This window comes from Thamnophis sirtalis, unplaced genomic scaffold, assembly GCF_051295495.1.
Source record: "Thamnophis sirtalis isolate CommonGarterSnake01/CBP01778 unplaced genomic scaffold, rThaSir2_p1.2 scaffold_13, whole genome shotgun sequence".
In the NCBI taxonomy this organism is placed as follows: Eukaryota; Metazoa; Chordata; class Lepidosauria; order Squamata; family Natricidae; genus Thamnophis; species Thamnophis sirtalis.
This window is the reverse complement of record NW_028261393.1, coordinates 16,154,309-16,171,133: the sequence shown is the minus strand read 5'-3', so window position 1 is coordinate 16,171,133 and position 16,825 is coordinate 16,154,309. Positions and strand designations below refer to the sequence as shown.

The window sequence follows — 16,825 nt, the reverse complement described above, 5'->3', positions numbered from 1 at the left end:
CATTTCCATCCAATTAGAACTGATGAAGCTTCTTGGATATAAGAAGAGAAACATCTTCCTCTTCGTTCTCAATTAAGAAAAACAGTCTAGTTGCCTTTTGAGAGAAGAAAAAAGCACCTTTGAGACAACAATTACCTGGATTATTGAGAATCTCCCTAGACCAGGGGTGTCAAACTCAAGATCTGGGGGCCGGATCTGGCCCGCAGGGTGCTTAGATCTAGAAACAGTGAAGGACTGGCCCGCAGTGGGTGGCCTTCCAAAGCTCCGTTTTCTCTGGCAGAGGGCTGCAGGTTCCTGTCACAGCCTAAAACGGAGCTCAGGAGCCTATTTTCGCTGGCAGAGTTGGGGGTCACCACAGTTGCCCCCAACACGAGTGACGTCAAGCTGGCAATGGAATCGTGTTTGACACCCCTGCCATAGACCATTGGAAGCCTGGGCAACGTGTAGCTTATACCCGATTCTTAAATTCACCCATCTCCCAGTACCTTCAAGACAACATAGAGATTACAGTGCTGAAATTTACTGGCTCAGTTTTAAACATGAATATGGGTGCCTTATTTTAGGGATTACTTGTAAAATGGCAAAAAAAAACCACCCACAAACCCCTGCTTCCACACGGCCACAAAGGTAGCCCCCCCCCCCCCCCCGTCTGATGACTTCCTCCTATTTTCAGAAGGATGTAAGAGCTGCGGTAACACAGTGGTTAGAATGCAGTACTGCAGGCTAATTCTACCCACTGCCGGAGGTTCGATCCTGACCGGTTCAAGGTTGACTCCATCCTTCCAAAGTGGGTAAAATGATGAGCCAGGTTGTTTGAGGCAATCTGCTGGCTCTGTAAACTGCTTAGAAAGAGCTGTAAAGCACCGTGAAGCAGTAGATAAGTCGAAGTTCTATTGCAGTGGTTCCCAAACTTGGCAACTTTAAGACTTGTGGACTTCAACTCCCAGAATTCTCCAGCCAGCTGGCTGGAGAATTCTGGGAGTTGAAGTCCACAAGTCTTAAAGTTGTCAAGTTTGGGAACCACTGTTCTATTGTGATGTTTTGCAATGCTTAGGAAAAAATTGAGTCTCCATTTTTTTAAAAAAAAATAACAACACCTGTTTAGTCCCCTCATACAATCTTACCAAGTCTGACTGCAATGAGGAATCTCGGTGAATAATTCCTGCAGGCTAGGAGAGAGAAAGATTGGGAGGAGAGGGGGGAATAGTGATTAGGGAAACTGAGTTGTGGAAGAATACCTGTTGCAGTTAAATCGTGTTACGGTATCCCTTTGTCAACACCTTTCACCACCTCAGGCGGGGAAGAAAGAATTGCGAATATGACCCAAAATTGGAGATGGGACCTTGGTTCTCTCTGAGTTTGGTTGTTCAAAATATTTCTATAACTTTGCAAGTGTTTTATTACCAACTATTCTGACCCAGCAGCCTGGGCAAAACGTTTCTCTCTTACTCTGACAGGTCTGGCTGGCTGAAAGATGTTAGAATATCCATGACTGGGAGAGACATGGTAACAAGGCCAGCCAATAAATAGGCATAGCAACTAAAGTCAGCCAATGGGAGCTGAAACAGATCTGAGTCTGTGCTGAGAATTGAAACTGAAACAAGACTGTCTGCTCTGAATTCCGAGTGAAAATGTGCTCTCCTGCTTGCGTTCTGCTTCTAACTTCCATCACATTGAAAGAATCTACTATTGGTATTGTACATTTATTCATCTGTAAAAGGGGACATCAGGTGGATGAGTTAGATAGTGTCATCGATGCAACGAACATGGATTTGAGCAAATTCCAGCAGGCAGTAAAGGACAAAGGGACCTGGTGTGCTATGGTCCATGAGATCAGGAAGAGTTGGACACAATGTAGTGATTGAACAACAAAGATATGTGTGTGGATATGTACAGTACCTATTGATGGACATATACATGCATAGATATACTGCTGTTATTCTCCTTACCAAAGTTGTTCGACGAGTCGGAAACTTGTCTGGTTGGAATCCTGGTAGCTACAAAACAAAGAAAAAGGATCAAACACCAGAATGGAACCACGGGTAGTCTTCGACATAGAAAACATTCATTTAGCAGCCATTCAAAGTTGCAATAGTATTATGTGGTGGACTTGTAAAAAGGTGAAAGCATTCTGGATAAAAATATGGTGGATTATGCAAAATATTCTTAAAAAGAGGATAAAGTTTACTCCTCAGTTATTCCTGTTAGGTATAATTACAGACTATACAGTTATAGAGAGTAATATGATTTTGAACCTTACAACGGCAGCAAGATTACTGGTGGCGCAGTACTGGAAGAAGGAAGAACTACCTACTATCCAAGAATGGACTCTAAAAGTAACAAACTTAGCAGAGATGGCTAAAATATCAGCATATCTTAAGGAATTCAGATGAGAAATACAAGATGGAATGGAGAAGATGGATTGATTATATTCAGAATAAATATGGGACTAAGAAACTCCAGATAGCTTATGAATGAATGAGCAAGCAAGGATACAATTTGCTTAAAGTTGGCTTTACAAAAGGGGAGTTAGAGTACAAGTGAGGGATGATGCTAAAGTCTGTTAGCTTATCTTAGAATATGGATGTTAATGTTTATACCCTGTATTTGCTCTGAGAGGCTGGGGGGGGGAGGTATATATTTGTAAAATATAAAAATATAAAGATTTTCAATAAAAAAAACAAAGTTGCAATAGTATTGACAAAAGTGACTTCCAACTGATCCTCAGCCCTTAGGAACATGGCAGAATCCCCACGGTCACATGATGACAATTCGGCCACTTGAAATGACCCAGGGTCATGTGAATGCCATTTGCAACCTTCCCAGTTGGCTTCAGACAAACAAGGTCAATGGGGAAGCCTTAACCACTGCCTGGCTCATGTAACCACCGCAGTTATTGGCTTAACAATTGCGCCAAAGGGAGTCTCCGTCCTGGGGAGAGATCTTTTTTCTTTGGAGCTTCAGGGCTGCCACAGTTTAGTGTTCTGGGAAAATGGGAGGAGGATTTGCGAGGAGCCGGTGGAGAGATTTAGCCATGACAACATTCTCTTCTCTGGGAGTCAAGGACGTTCAGGATAGGCATAACTGGCGGGGTTGTCTCCAGTTGGGATGGTGGATCGATTGGATCATGTGATGGACACGATGGTGGAGGGGAAGGGACTTTGATTTTTCTTTGTGTGGAGAAAACCTGGAAGCTTTCAGATTCGGGTTTTCCCAGATGTGCCACTATGAAATCCCTACTGAAATGGAACCTTGAGGAACCTCAAGCCTTGGAGTCTTCTTTGGTTGGGGGGTGTTACTTGGAACATGACAGGTAGGTCATAAAATAAGACATAACTCACTTAATGACCATGTTGCTTAGCAATAGAAATTCTGGTCTTTAGAGAGTTCCTCTTTCAATCCAACCTATTTCATAGGTTGTTGTGGGAGAGGAGAGGACTTTGTAAGCCACCCTGAGCTTCTTGGAGAAAGACAGACTATAAATCTAAAGGAAGAGGTAGAGGAAAAATCCCCTCTCACCCAAAAATCCCAAGTAGGGCCCTTAGAGCCCCTCCAAAGGCCAAGAACAGGTCAATGAAACCCAACAAGTTGAAAAATCCCTGTGTCATCGTGAACATGTGTGGAGCATCTATTTTGAGAAACTATATTTCCTCTGAATCTAAGCAAGGTACATCTCTCCCGCCATGACTGAAGGAAGAACCACCCCATGAAACTCTTACCGAGCTCTTTGGTTGCTTCTCAAATTTTGCTGGCTAGAGAAGGGAGAAAGAGTGAAAATGAGGTTGACCAGTGGCAAAGAAGAATGGTACAAATGAGACTTTTCTGGAAGGGCTGGCTGAATCCAGGGCTTAGGTACTATTTCCTATTTCACCTTTTTCCTAGGTTTACATGCACAGTTCTAAAATCTTCCTTCCTTCCTTCCTTCCTTCCTTCCTTCCCTCCCTCCCTCCTTCCTTCCTTCCTCCCTTCCTTCCACCCACCCACCCACCCTTTCATTTTAAAAAGTGCATGTCTCACATTTGTATTTTGTGATTCCAAGTGGCTTAACAAAAATCTAAAATTCAGTAAGAAATAGCAGCAACGAACCAAAAATCCATTCATTTATTTTTGGAGAAGGAATGGCAAAATCTGAGGGAGGGATGGAAAAGAGGGCTTAGCCTAGAATCCCTACGTAGCCACAAGCAAAGTAAGTCCAACCACCCCCTTACCTAATTCGAACCAGATGCTGACTTTTAGTTGAGAAGATTCTTCTTTTTTATTTTATTTTTACTTTTTACAGAGGCATCAAATCAATGCGTGAACAGTGTGGTACCTGGGTATCATACATTCTAATACAAGCAAGACTGATAAAGTTAATTATAATTATTACAGTACCACTTCTTCCCAATTTAAGAGTCCAATTTTCTGTATCTTTCAAACTTTATTATTTTTCTCTCCCATGTCCTTCACTTCCAGTCTGGTAGTTTCTCAGAATGCTTGGACACCGCTTTTACTGATAGTTCTGAGCAAATAGTTCTAAATTGTCCCTTGGGGTTAAATTTAAAGAGAATCCTCTCCCCCAGATCCAGCCACTGTTCACCTGCTTCACTTCAGCAGCGGTCTTAGATGGTCATTGGTTGTCCCAGCTTTGTGGCAGCCATCTTTAGCTGCCTTTTCTTCTTGCCATGGCTAAGAGGGAAAGTGAACCAGAGGCCAGGCAGGAGAAGTGCAACTCTCCTCCACCTCACAGGGTGCCCCTCTTTGCTTCACACACACACCCTTCAGGGTGGCTTTGGTTCCTCTTAGAGCCCACAAACAGGAAGAATTCAGCACAGGAGTCGGAGCTCCATTCTCCTATGTCTGAAAGGTGCCGCAATGTCAACCGGAAATCAATTGAGAAGATTCTTGAGCATAGGCCTTTAGCAATAAATCGGGTTCATTGAACCTTTATTCTGGCCTGGTCTTTCGCACCCAACATTTATCCATTATCTACTTTGGCTATAGAAAAATGGACAATTTCTAATCCACTGTGTCACCATGTTTCATTCGGCTTTTTGTTGACCAATAGGAGAAAGGCAGAAATAGCCCCAAAGTCAGTCCGATATTCTTACCAAAGTTTGTCGGCGGCCTGCTGAGTCAGATTCGTCCAGCTGCAGGGCATGAAAACCAGAGAACACAAGATGTCAGGACTTTAATGTGAATGTATCATCCTTTCCCATTTGAGTTCTAATGCTCTCCATGTACTGTTTCATGACCAGGACCTGGATGAGACCTTATGCTCACTAGGCATGTACAGTGTCTCAGAATCCCATCTCCTTTTACGACCCACAAAAGCTCCTTCCGACTACAGTCATTCATTTTTCTCACCAATTTCATACAGAAAATACAATGTCTGTAATGCCAACACAATGGTGCATTCAATATAGTTTAAAAAGAGGGAGGGAATATTCTCCCTCCCCTTCGAAAAATCCTACAAGTGTGTTATTCACTTCAAATTACTTCCTCACCCATCGTGGTCCTTGCCACAGGCATCCTGTAGAAGCCCAAATGTTATCTTGTGTCTCATGAGCTGCCCAGAGTCACTTGATTGAGTTGGGCAGGTATAGAATTTTGAATGAATGAATGAACGAATGAAATGAATGAAGTGATATGATGATACAAGTGATATGAGTTGTTCCCCAGAAGAGTAACAGATTAACCGAGTTGGAAAGTACCTTATAGGTCATCCAGTCCAACCTCCCACCCAATCAGGAGACCCTACACCATTTCTGACAAATGGCAGTCCAATCTTTTCTTGATAGCCTCCAGTGATGACGCTCCCACAACTTCCCAAGCTGTTCCATTGGTTGATTGCTCTCACTGTCAGAAAATGTCTCCTTATTTCTAGGTTGAATTTCTCCTTGATAAATTCCCATTCATTATTCCTTGTCTGATCTTTGGGTGCTTTGGAAAGCTGCTTGACCCCCTCCTCTCTGTGGCAGCGCCTCAAATATTGGAACACTGCTATCATGTCTCCCCATGCCCGTGACAGTCTTGCTCACAAAAAAAAAAAAAGGTGTAGCCACCAGGTATCAAAAGGAATTTCATCACTGCTTTAGCAACATAAACACAGAGATGGAGTCATTATAGAATTAGATAGATAGATAGATAGATAGATAGATAGATAGATAGATAGATAGATAGATAGATAGATAGATTATTTATATGCCGCCCTTTTCCCTGGGGGGACTCAGGGCGGCTCACAATCAAAAGGGAAGGGGGGACAGACTTTTACATATAAGACAGTACATGATTAAAAACGCAACATTCATACCATTCGGGCGGGTAACAATCTTTAGCCCCAGGCCTGACGGGATAGCCAGATTCTAAGGGCTGTGCGGAAGGACTGGAGGGTGGTGAGGGTACGAAGCTCCACGGGGAGATCGTTCCATTGGGTCGGGGCTACCACCGAGAAGGCTCTCCTCCGCGTGGTGGCCAGTCGGCATTGGCCAGCGGATGGAACTCGGAGGAGGCCTAAACAATGAGATCTAATGGGTCGTATGGAGGTGATCGGCAGTAGGTGGTCTCTCAAGTACCCAGATCCACTACCATGAAGGGCTTTATAGGTGGCAAGTAGCACCTTGAAGCGTATCCGGAGATCGACAGGTAGCCAGCGCAGCTTGCGGAGGATAGGTGTTACCACCACCTCTTGCCACCACCCCATTGAAACACAGCCTGTGTCAATGTGATCTGACCCCAGGGGACCAAAACCCACTCTTCTACTTACTGCGGACTGTCGTAAGGCTCTCATGGCTGCTGATTTTACCTCTCCTTTTTGGTACTCTCCGTCAATTAAATGCGACTATCCAAGAAAGACACGCAAGAAAAAAGAACGAGCAAGGAATGCAGGATGACACAAGTGATGCATACATGAAAAATATACCCTGTTTCCCTGAAAATAAGACCTCCCCGGATAATAAGCCCAATCGGGCTTTTGAGCGCATGCACTAAAATAAACCCACCCCCCGAAAATAAGACCTGCCCGAAAATATTGTAATAGTGCAGCAGCCCTGAGGTGACCACGCTCACCACCTCCTGCACCTCAAAAATAATAAGACCTCCCCAAAAATATTGCAATAGTGCAGCAGCCATGAGGTGACCATACTCACCACCTCCTGCACCTCAAAAATAATAAGCCCCCCCCAAAAAATATTGCAATAGTGCAGCAACCACGAGGTAACCATGCTCGCTGCCTCCTGCACCTCAAAAATAATAAGACCTGCCCAAAAATAAGGCTAAGCGCTTATTTCAGGGTTCAAAAGAAAATAAGACCCTGTCTTATTTTCAGGAAAACACGGTAACTGCATTTTATTCTGAAGCCCCAGCGGTTGTGTTCACACAACATATTGAGCTCCTAGAAACAATATATATTTGTACAGATAGTCCTCGACTTACAACAGTTCATTTAGTGACTGTTCAAAGTTACCATGGCATTGAAAAAAGTGGCATGACAGTTTTTCACAGTTGCAACCTTTGCAGTATCCCCATGGTCATGTGATCAAAATTCAGATGCTTGGCAACTGTCTCATATTTATGACGGTTGCAGTGTCCTGGGGTTGTGTGATTCCCTTTTGTGACCTTCTGACAAGCGAAGTCAATGGGGAAACCAGATCCATTTAACAACCAGGTTGCTAACTTAACAACGGCAGTGATTCAATTGACAACCGTGGCAAGAACGGTCATACAATGGGGCAAAACTCACTTAGCAAATGTCTCACTTAACAACAGAACTTTTGGGCTCAGTCGTAGTTGTAAGTCGAGGGCTACTACTGTAGTTGCCCCCAACATTGTCATTCAAGACCCAGGGTTGAAACCATACCTTCTCCAGGTTCATCAGCGTAGAGAGAACATCACCCGTCTTGGCATAAATGGTATTGTTGGCGATCATCGTTTCGGACATGTTTGCCCCACGGATGTGTCTTAGAACAATCTCCTGCTCGTGATCGAGATTGAATTTGAGGGACCTCACCTCCTGGACTATGCTGTGGAGACCAAAAGTCCAAAAATCAAATAAACCTGGGGAGGAGTTTCACGAATGGCATTGGCACCAAGTAACATGGAATGCTGAGCGGTGCTTCGACATTTTAAAATAGACTTGCACAGGTCTAGAGTGTAGACTGGTGGCGTCAAACGCAAGGCCCACGGGGTCAGATCTAGCCCGTGGGGTGCTTAGATCTGGTCCATGAAGGACTGGCCCGCAGTGCCAGCGAAAATGGAGTTCGGGAAGGTTGCAGGAAATTGTCACAACCTAAAACGGAGCTTGGAAGAGTAGCCCTCCCAAGCTCTGTTTTCACTGGCAAAAGGTTGCAGGAGGCTGTTGCACCCAAAATCGGAGCTCGGGAACCCGTTTTTTTCTTTCTGGCAGAGCACTCAGGACCCCACAGGTGCCCTCGATACAAGTGACGTCGAGCTGGCCACGCCCACCCCAGCCCTCCGAGGTCAAACACAATCCTGATGCAGCCCTCAATGAAATTGAGTTTGAAATAAGAAATCTTATTCCTCTCCTATCACTCCTTCCCTATGACCACCTAATTAACTTCTCTCCGTTCCATTTCCCTTACAAGTAACAACTCTCATGTCAGTTGGAATCAACCGTGGTTGTGACAGAGCGTGCCCTCCTTATAATGTGAAGATGTCTACGAAAGAGATAGAACTTGGTCCATAGAAATAAATCTTAACCAGCAGGACTCTTAACTCAGTTAACCGGAGTTCACGGCAAAAAGAAGACAGCAAGCTTGCTCTGCAGAGACCTGGCCTGAATATACGCATAGGGAGCTGGCCATGGTCCTGTTCTCCTTGAAGCAAGCTCAGATGCTTGTTGAACGTTCCGTTCCCCGCCTTCCTCCACCCCCTAGATAAGAGGGGATCCATTCCCACTCATGCCGGCAGAGGAGGCACACGGTGGATCCTATTAGCCTGATTATTCTAGCTGGTGGGGTTCAGGAAGAGGGCATTCTCTGCTGTTGCTCCTGCCCTCTAGAACTCTTGCATCCCCCCCCCCCGCCCATTGTGAGGTTAGCCCCAACCTTCCTTTCCTTTCAGATATGGCTTTGCCAGTTGACTTGCAGACCCAATGGAGGAATTGTTAAGTGAAGAAGAAAGGAAAGAAGGAAGGAAGGAAGGAAGGAAGGAAGGAAGGAAGGAAGGAAGGAGAGAGAGGTGTTAGGGAAGAATAAAGGAAGGAAGGAAGGAAGGAAGGAAGGAAGGAAGGAAGGAAGGAAGGAAGGAGAAGTGTTAGGGAAGAAGGAAAAAAGAAAGGAGAGAGGTGTTAGGGAAGAAGGAAGGAAGGAAGGAAGGAATTAATTTTAGATCGAAAAGGACATTGCATGCCCAGTACAATTATATATTTGGAAGTTACTATTACTGTTTTTTTTTCCAATTCATATCACTTTCTGCCCAGGCGGCTAATGAGAGCTAATGGTAAAAATGTTATATAAAATTAAACCTAAAATCTGGGTTAATATATAAACTAAACTCCATGCTGTGATTAACTAAACATAATTACAGCATTCACAGGTCATGGTATGTCCAGTTTCACCCAGATCTCAATGTAGCAATCAAATTGTGGTAACTGAGCTAGCTACATTAGAATAGCCCCCATTCTAAGGTGAAAAAAGCAGAGGAATGGTAAGGACTTACTGGTCCAGTTCATCCCTGATTATCTGATATTCCTTTAGGTTCTCGTGGATCGCTTCCAGGACCAGGCAGAGATCTTCACAAGTCGCCTCAGTCAAATTGCCCAAATTGCCAAGGCTGAGCAACTCCTGGTGATGGACCATGGGGGTTGACTGAAGTACTTCTTTTACATGCACCGCTTCTGAAGCGGATGTGGTGTAGTCATCATCGCCGCCATCCTGCTCAAAAATCCATATGATTAGCCAGTCCTCTCAACTCACTCAAATATCATAAACCCTGTATGCCAGGGGTATCAAACTCAAGGCCCCCAGGCCGGATCTGGCCCACAGGTTGCTTAAATCTGGCCCACAGGGCTGGCCTGTTAATAGCAAAGGACCAGCCCACGTTTCCAGCCTGGATGGCCTCCTGCAGCCCCCTGCTGGCCAAAACGGGGTGTGGGGCCCCAATTTGGTTGGCAGGGTGTTGCAGGAGGTGTCCGTCCCATCTCACCTCCACCTGGCCGGCCCACGGAGGAGAACTACAATGCTGACCAGGACCTCGAAGAAATCAAGTTTGACACTCCTGCTCCAGAGGTGGTATTCAGCAGGTTCTCACCAGTTCTGGAGAACCAATAGAGGAAATTTTGAGTAGTTTGGAGAACCAGTGAATACCGCCTCTGACTTTGCCCCACCCCCATCTATTCTCTGCCTCCCGAGTCCCAGCTGATCAGGAGGAAATGGGGATTTTACAGGATCCTTCCTCTGGAGTGGGGAGGGAATGGAGATTTTACAGTATCCTTGCCCTGGAGTGGGGAGGGAATGGGGATTTTACAGTATCCTTCCCCTGGAGTAGGGAGGGAATGGGGATTTTACAGTATCCTTCCCCTGGAGTAGGGAGGGAATGGGGATTTTACAGTATCCTCCCCCTGGAGTGGGGAGGGAATGCGGATTTTACAGTATCCTTGCCCTGGAGTGGGGAGGGAATGGGGATTTTACAGTATCCTCCCCCTGGAGTGGGGAGGGAATGGGGATTTTACAGTATCCTTCCCCTGGAGTAGGGAGGGAATGGGGATTTTACAGTATCCTTCCCCTGGAGTAGGGAGGGAATGGGGATTTTACAGTATCCTCCCCCTGGAGTGGGGAGGGAATGGGGATTTTACAGTATCCTTCCCCTGGAGTGGGGAGGGAATGGGGATTTTACAGTATCCTCCCCTTGGAGTGGGGAGGGAATGGGGATTTTACAGTATCCTCCCCCTGGAGTGGGGAGGGAATGGGGATTTTACAGTATCCTCCCCCTGGAGTGGGGAGGGAATGGGGATTTTACAGTACCCTCCCCCTGGAGTGGGGAGGGAATGGGGATTTTACAGTATCCTCCCCTTGGAGGGGGAAGGAATGGGGATTTTACAGTATCCTTCCCCTGGAGTGGGGAGGGAATGGGGATTTTACAGTATCCTCCCCCTGGAGTGGGAAGAGAATGGGGATTTTACAGTATCCTCCCCCTGGAGTGGGGAGGGAATGGGGATTTTACAGTATCCTTCTCCTGAAGTGGGGAGGGAATGGGGATTTTACAGTATCCTCCCCCTGGAGTGGGGAGGGAATGGGGATTTTACAGTATCCTCCCCCTGGAGTGGGGAGGGAATGGGGATTTTACAGTATCCTTCTCCTGAAGTGGGAAGGGAATGGGGATTTTACAGTATCCTCCCCCTGGAGTGGGGAGGGAATGGAGATTTTACAGTATCCTTCTCCTGAAGTGGGAAGGGAATGGGGATTTTACAGTATCCTCCCCCTGGAGTGGGGAGGGAATGGGGATTTTACAGTATCCTTCTCCTGAAGTGGGAAGGGAATGGGGATTTTACAGTATCCTCCCCCTGGAGTGGGGAGGGAATGGGGATTTTACAGTATCCTTCCCCTGGAGTCGGGAGGGAATGGGGATTTTACAGTACCCTCCCCTTGGAGGGGGAGGGAATGGGGATTTTACAGTATCCTTCCCCTGGAGTGGGGAGGGAATGGGGATTTTACAGTACCCTCCCCTTGGAGGGGGAGGGAATGGGGATTTTACAGTATCCTCCCCCTGGAGTGGGGAGGGAATGGGGATTTTACAGTATCCTCCCCCTGGAGTGGGGAGGGAATGGGGATTTTACAGTATCCTTCCCCTGGAGTGGGGAGGGAATGGAGATTTTACAGTATCCTTCCCCTGGAGTGGGGAGGGAATGGAGATTTTGCAGTATCCTTCCCCTGGAGTGGGGAGGGAATGGGGATTTTACAGTATCCTTCTCCTGAAGTGGGAAGGGAATGGGGATTTTACAGTATCCTCCCCCTGGAGTGGGGAGGGAATGGGGATTTTACAGTATCCTTCTCCTGAAGTGGGAAGGGAATGGGGATTTTACAGTATCCTCCCCCTGGAGTGGGGAGGGAATGGGGATTTTACAGTATCCTTCTCCTGAAGTGGGAAGGGAATGGGGATTTTACAGTATCCTCCCCCTGGAGTGGGGATGGAATGGGGATTTTGCAGTATCCTTCCCCTGCCACGCCCAACAAGCCATGCCACGCCGACCAAGCCACACTCACAGAACCGGTAGTAAAAAAAAATTGAATCCCACCACTGCCAGGGACCTGACACGCAGTGCCTTCTCCCACTTGGTTCCCCCAAACCTTGACCTTACACACTCACTTCAAAGGCAGCGAAGGTTCCGAGGGTAGAGAAAGTTTTCAGCTGCTGTTTCTCTTGATAAGCATGCATTGACTGTTCCAAGTTGGTTGTCACCACAGCCACCAGCAGATTTGCAAAGATGAAGGCCCCAAAGGTGATGAAGATAAAGAAGTAGAGGGCCCCACCTATCTCCAAGGCCAAGCCTTCCTTTCTGCAAAGGAAAGAAGACAGGCAGTCATTAAAGGGGCCGTTTGGAAATTTCTCAAGGGACTATGGCTTTGAGTTACGCTTGTTCACCCCCCCCCCCCGTGCCCTGGAGTTCAGGACCACCCTTATCTTTATGGACAGGGAGGTGACCAAGAGATAAGGCAGGATGGGAGAGAGTAATTGCCATATTTTTGGAGTATAAGACGCACCCTTTCTCCCCACAAAAAAGAGGCTGAAAATCTGGGTGTGTCTTATACACCGAATATAGCATTTTTTGTGCATAGCTTTTAGGAGGCTTTCAGAGTCCTGGGGGCTGGAGAGGGCAGAAATGAACAAAAAAAACGGGCAGTTTTTTGCTCAATTTCCCCCCCCCCCCCAGCTCTCAGGTGCATTCTATAAGCCTCCAAAAGGCTATGCATGCTCTTTTTTTGACCCAAAACGGGCAATTGTTTTGCTCATGGGGGGGCAGGAGCACCCTATAAGCCTCCTAAAGACTATTCATGCCCTTTAAAAAAAAAAAACAGGCCCGATTTGCAAAAAACCGGGCCATTTTTGGTAGGTTTGCAGAGTGCAAAAACTTTTTTTTTAAATTGGCCTCTTCAAAACCTTGCTGTGTCTTATACTCCCCCAAAGACTAAATACATTGACTGGGTTATTCCAATACTTCTTAAATTTAATCTTTAAATTATTTTCTTTTTCCAATTCTGGTCACTATGACACAAACAAACAAACAAAAATAGTTGGGAGCCTAGAAGGAGCGTAGAGAAGAGCAACAAAGATGATAAGAGGTCTGGAGGCTAAATACATTGATGAATGATTGAGGGAACTAGATATCTCTTGTCTAACAAAGACAAGGAGGAGGACTAGGGGTGATATAATAACAGTCTTCCAGAACTTGAGGGACTGTCACAGAGAAGAGATTGGCTTGGTCTCCAAAACACGAAAGAAAGAAAGAAAGAAAGAAAGAAAGAAAGAAAGAAAGAAAGAAAGAAAGAAAGAAAGAAAGAAAGACATTTAGACATTTAGACATTTAGACATTTAGACATTTAGACATTTAGACATTTAGACATTTATTAAGATTTATAGGCCGCCCTTCTCCCTGAGGGGACTCAGGGCGGCTTACAATCACGGGAAGGGGGTGCAATAATAAAAGACAAACAGTGAGTAAACAAGATAAACAATAAAACACCAACTTGCATTCAACAGTCAACACTCGGGCGGGTAATTTAAGAACTTATCCCCAGGCCTGCTGGGAGAGCCAGGTCTTAAGGGCCGTGTGGAAGGTCTGGATGGTGGTGAGGGTACGAATCTCAACGGGGAGATCGTTCCACAGGGTCGGAGCTGCAACAGAAAAGGCTCTCCTCCGTGTAGTCGCCAGTCGACATTGACTGGCAGATGGGATCCGGAGGAGGCCCAATCTGTGCGATCTAATCGGTCGAAGGGAGGTAATCGGCAGAAGGCGGTCTCTCAAGTACCCAGATCCACTACCATGGAGTGCTTTAAAGGTGGTCATCAATACCCTGAAGCGCACCCGGAGATCGACAGGTAGCCAGTGCAGCTCGCGGAGGATGGGTGTAATGTGGGCGAACCGCGGTGCACCCACTATCACTCGCGCGGCTGCATTCTGGACTAACTGCAGTCGCCGGATGCACTTCAAGGGCAACCCCATGTAGAGCCCATTGCAGTATTCCAGCCTAGAGATCACAAGGGCTCGAGTGACTGTTGTGAGAGCCTCCCGGTTCAGGTAGGGCCGTAACTGGCGGACCAGGCGAACCTGGACAAACGCCCCCCTGGTCACAGCCGACAACTGATGGTCAAAAGTCAGCTGTGGATCCAGGAGGACTCCCAGATTACGGACCCTGTCTGAGGGGTATAAAATTTGACCCCCCAGCCTGAGTGTTGGAATGTCGGCCAAATTGTTGGGAGGGAAACACAACAGCCACTCGGTCTTGTCCGGGTTGAGTACCAGTTTGTTAGCGCTCATCCAGTTCTTAACGGCCTCAAGGCCCTGGTTCATCACGTCCACCGCTTCATTGAGTTGGCACGGGGCGGACAGATACAGTTGTGTATCGTCCGCATATTGATGGTATTTTATCCCGTGCCTCCGGATGATCTCGCCCAGCGGTTTCATGTAAATGTTAAATAGTAGGGGGGATAAGACCGAACCCTGCGGCACCCCATATGTTAGGGGCCTCAGGGACGATCTCTGCCCCCCGACCAACACCGACTGCAACCTGTCCGAGAGGTAGGAGGAGAACCACTGCAAAACAGTGCCTCCCACCCCCACCTCCCGCAGTCGTCGCAGAAGGATACCATGGTCGATGGTATCGAAAGCCGCTGAGAGGTCAAGGAGAACCAGGATGGACGCATGGCCTCCATCTCTGGCCCTCCAGAGATCATCGGTCAATGCGACCAAAGCGGTTTCAGTGCTGTAACCGGGTCTGAAGCCGGACTGGAAGGGGTCAAGGTAGCTAGCTTCCTCCAAGGCCCGTTGAAGCTGGAAGGCCACCACCTTCTTGACAACCTTCCCAATAAAGGGGAGGTTGGAGACAGGACTTTAGTTGTTTAAAATGGCTGGATCCAAGGATGGTTTCTTCAGGAGGGGTCTCACCACCGCCGTCTTAAGTGCGGCGGGGAAGTGCCCCTCCCGAAGGGAGGCGGTCACGACCGCCTGGATCCAGCCATGTGTCACCTCCCTGCTGTTGGCAACCAGCCAGGAGGGACACGGGTCCAAAATGCAGGTGGAGGCGCTTACAGCTCGAATGGCCTTGTCCACATCCCCAGAGGCAACATCCTGGAACTCAACCCAGAGATGGTTTACCAAGTAATCCCCCTGTGTCTCGGCTGGATCTACGGCGGTGGAGTCCAAGTCCGAACGAAACCGAGCAACTTTGTCCGCCAAGAACTGGGCATAGTCCTCAGCCCTACCCTGCAAGGGGTCTCCCGCATCCCTCCTATTGAGGAGGGAGCGGGTGATCCTAAACAGGGCGGCTGGGCGTGACTCGGCGGACGCTACCAAGGCGGAGATATGCGTTCTTTTGGCAACTCTTAGTGCCCGGATGTAATCCTTGGTGCAGGTAGTCAAAAGTGCTCGGTTCTCCTCGGACTTATCGGACCTCCACAGGTGCTCTAGGCGTCTCCTCCGGCGCTTCTTCTCCCGGAGCTCCTCAGTGAACCAAGGAGGTCTCCGGGATCCGCTGACCCGGAGGGGCCGTAGTGGCGCAATCCGGTCAAGAGACTCCGACGCCGCCGAATGCCAGGCGGCAACCAGAGTCTCCGCCGAACTGTGGGCGAGAGTGTCGGGAATTACCCCAAGCTCCGTCTGGAACCTCAAAGGGTCCATAAGTCGCCTGGGGCGGAACCACCTGGTCGGTTCCTCCTCCCTACGGTGGGGGTTTGGCCTCCGGAAGTCAAGCCTCAGTAGGCAGTGGTCTGACCACAACAGGGGTATGATCTCATTACCCCTCAGACCAAGATCACGCATCCACTGCTCCGAGAGGAATACGAGGTCGAGCATGTGACCCGCTGTATGAGTTGGGCCCCGAATTACCTGGGTCAAGCCCATGGCTGTCATGGAAGCCATGAACTCCTGCGCCCCGTCAGAGCGTTCACCGAGCGATGGCAGGTTAAAGTCCCCCAGAACTATAAGCCTGGGGAGCTCAACTGCCAGCTCGGCTACTGACTCGAGGAGCGAGGGGAGGGATGCTGCAACACAGTTGGGAGGCAGGTACGTTAGCAGCAAACCCACTTGACCCTTGAGGTCCAACTTTATCAGCAGGGACTCACACCCAGCAAGCTCCGGAGCAGGTAACAGAGACTCCCGGATAATAATAGCCACACCGCCACCCCTTCCCTGGGCTCTCGGCTGATGAAGCACCTGAAATCCCTCTGGGCACATCTCTACAAGGGGGACTCCTCCTTCTGTGCCCAGCCAGGTTTCAGTAATACATGCCAGGTCTGCCCTCTCGTCAACAATTAAGTCCCGGACGAGGGGAGCTTTGTGAACAACAGACCTGGCATTTAGCAACAGCAGCCTGAGACCAGGGTCCTGACTACTCGCGCCATCTGGTCTTGGAGTGGGACTCATAGGGCCGGAAGGAGGGATCTCTGCAATGTAGCGAACCCTCCTTCCCCGGTAATGGCTTGCCCTAAAGTCCCCGCCATATCTGCCCCTCCCTGTTATGACCGCAATGCTCCGACCCTCTCCCGTGGCCATAGTCCCCCCGACCACCCCGGTGATCCCCGCGAACCCCGGCAGGTCCTCCGAGTCAATCATACCCAAGCTCTCACACAAGCAGTCCTCACGAGTAATTAAAAAACACAGATTACAACGATA

At 48.0% G+C, this 16,825-nt stretch overlaps 1 protein-coding gene across 2 annotated transcripts in view; it reads right to left on the bottom strand.

Annotated features, from left to right (window-relative positions):
• The window catches only part of CATSPER4 (cation channel sperm associated 4), an 80,135-nt gene that overhangs the window by 5,301 nt on the left and 58,009 nt on the right, over positions 1-16,825 (bottom strand). For both annotated transcript variants that reach the window (XM_087727088.1, XM_087727087.1), the window contains exons 8-15: positions 12,304-12,493; positions 9,658-9,872; positions 7,838-8,000; positions 6,746-6,820; positions 5,091-5,129; positions 3,720-3,752; positions 1,950-1,997; positions 1,125-1,169 (exon numbers count right to left, since the gene is read on the bottom strand). In XM_087727088.1, coding sequence (XP_087583214.1) covers positions 1,125-1,169; positions 1,950-1,997; positions 3,720-3,752; positions 5,091-5,129; positions 6,746-6,820; positions 7,838-8,000; positions 9,658-9,872; positions 12,304-12,493 — 808 coding nt within the window. The remainder of the gene's footprint in view (positions 1-1,124; positions 1,170-1,949; positions 1,998-3,719; positions 3,753-5,090; positions 5,130-6,745; positions 6,821-7,837; positions 8,001-9,657; positions 9,873-12,303; positions 12,494-16,825) is intronic.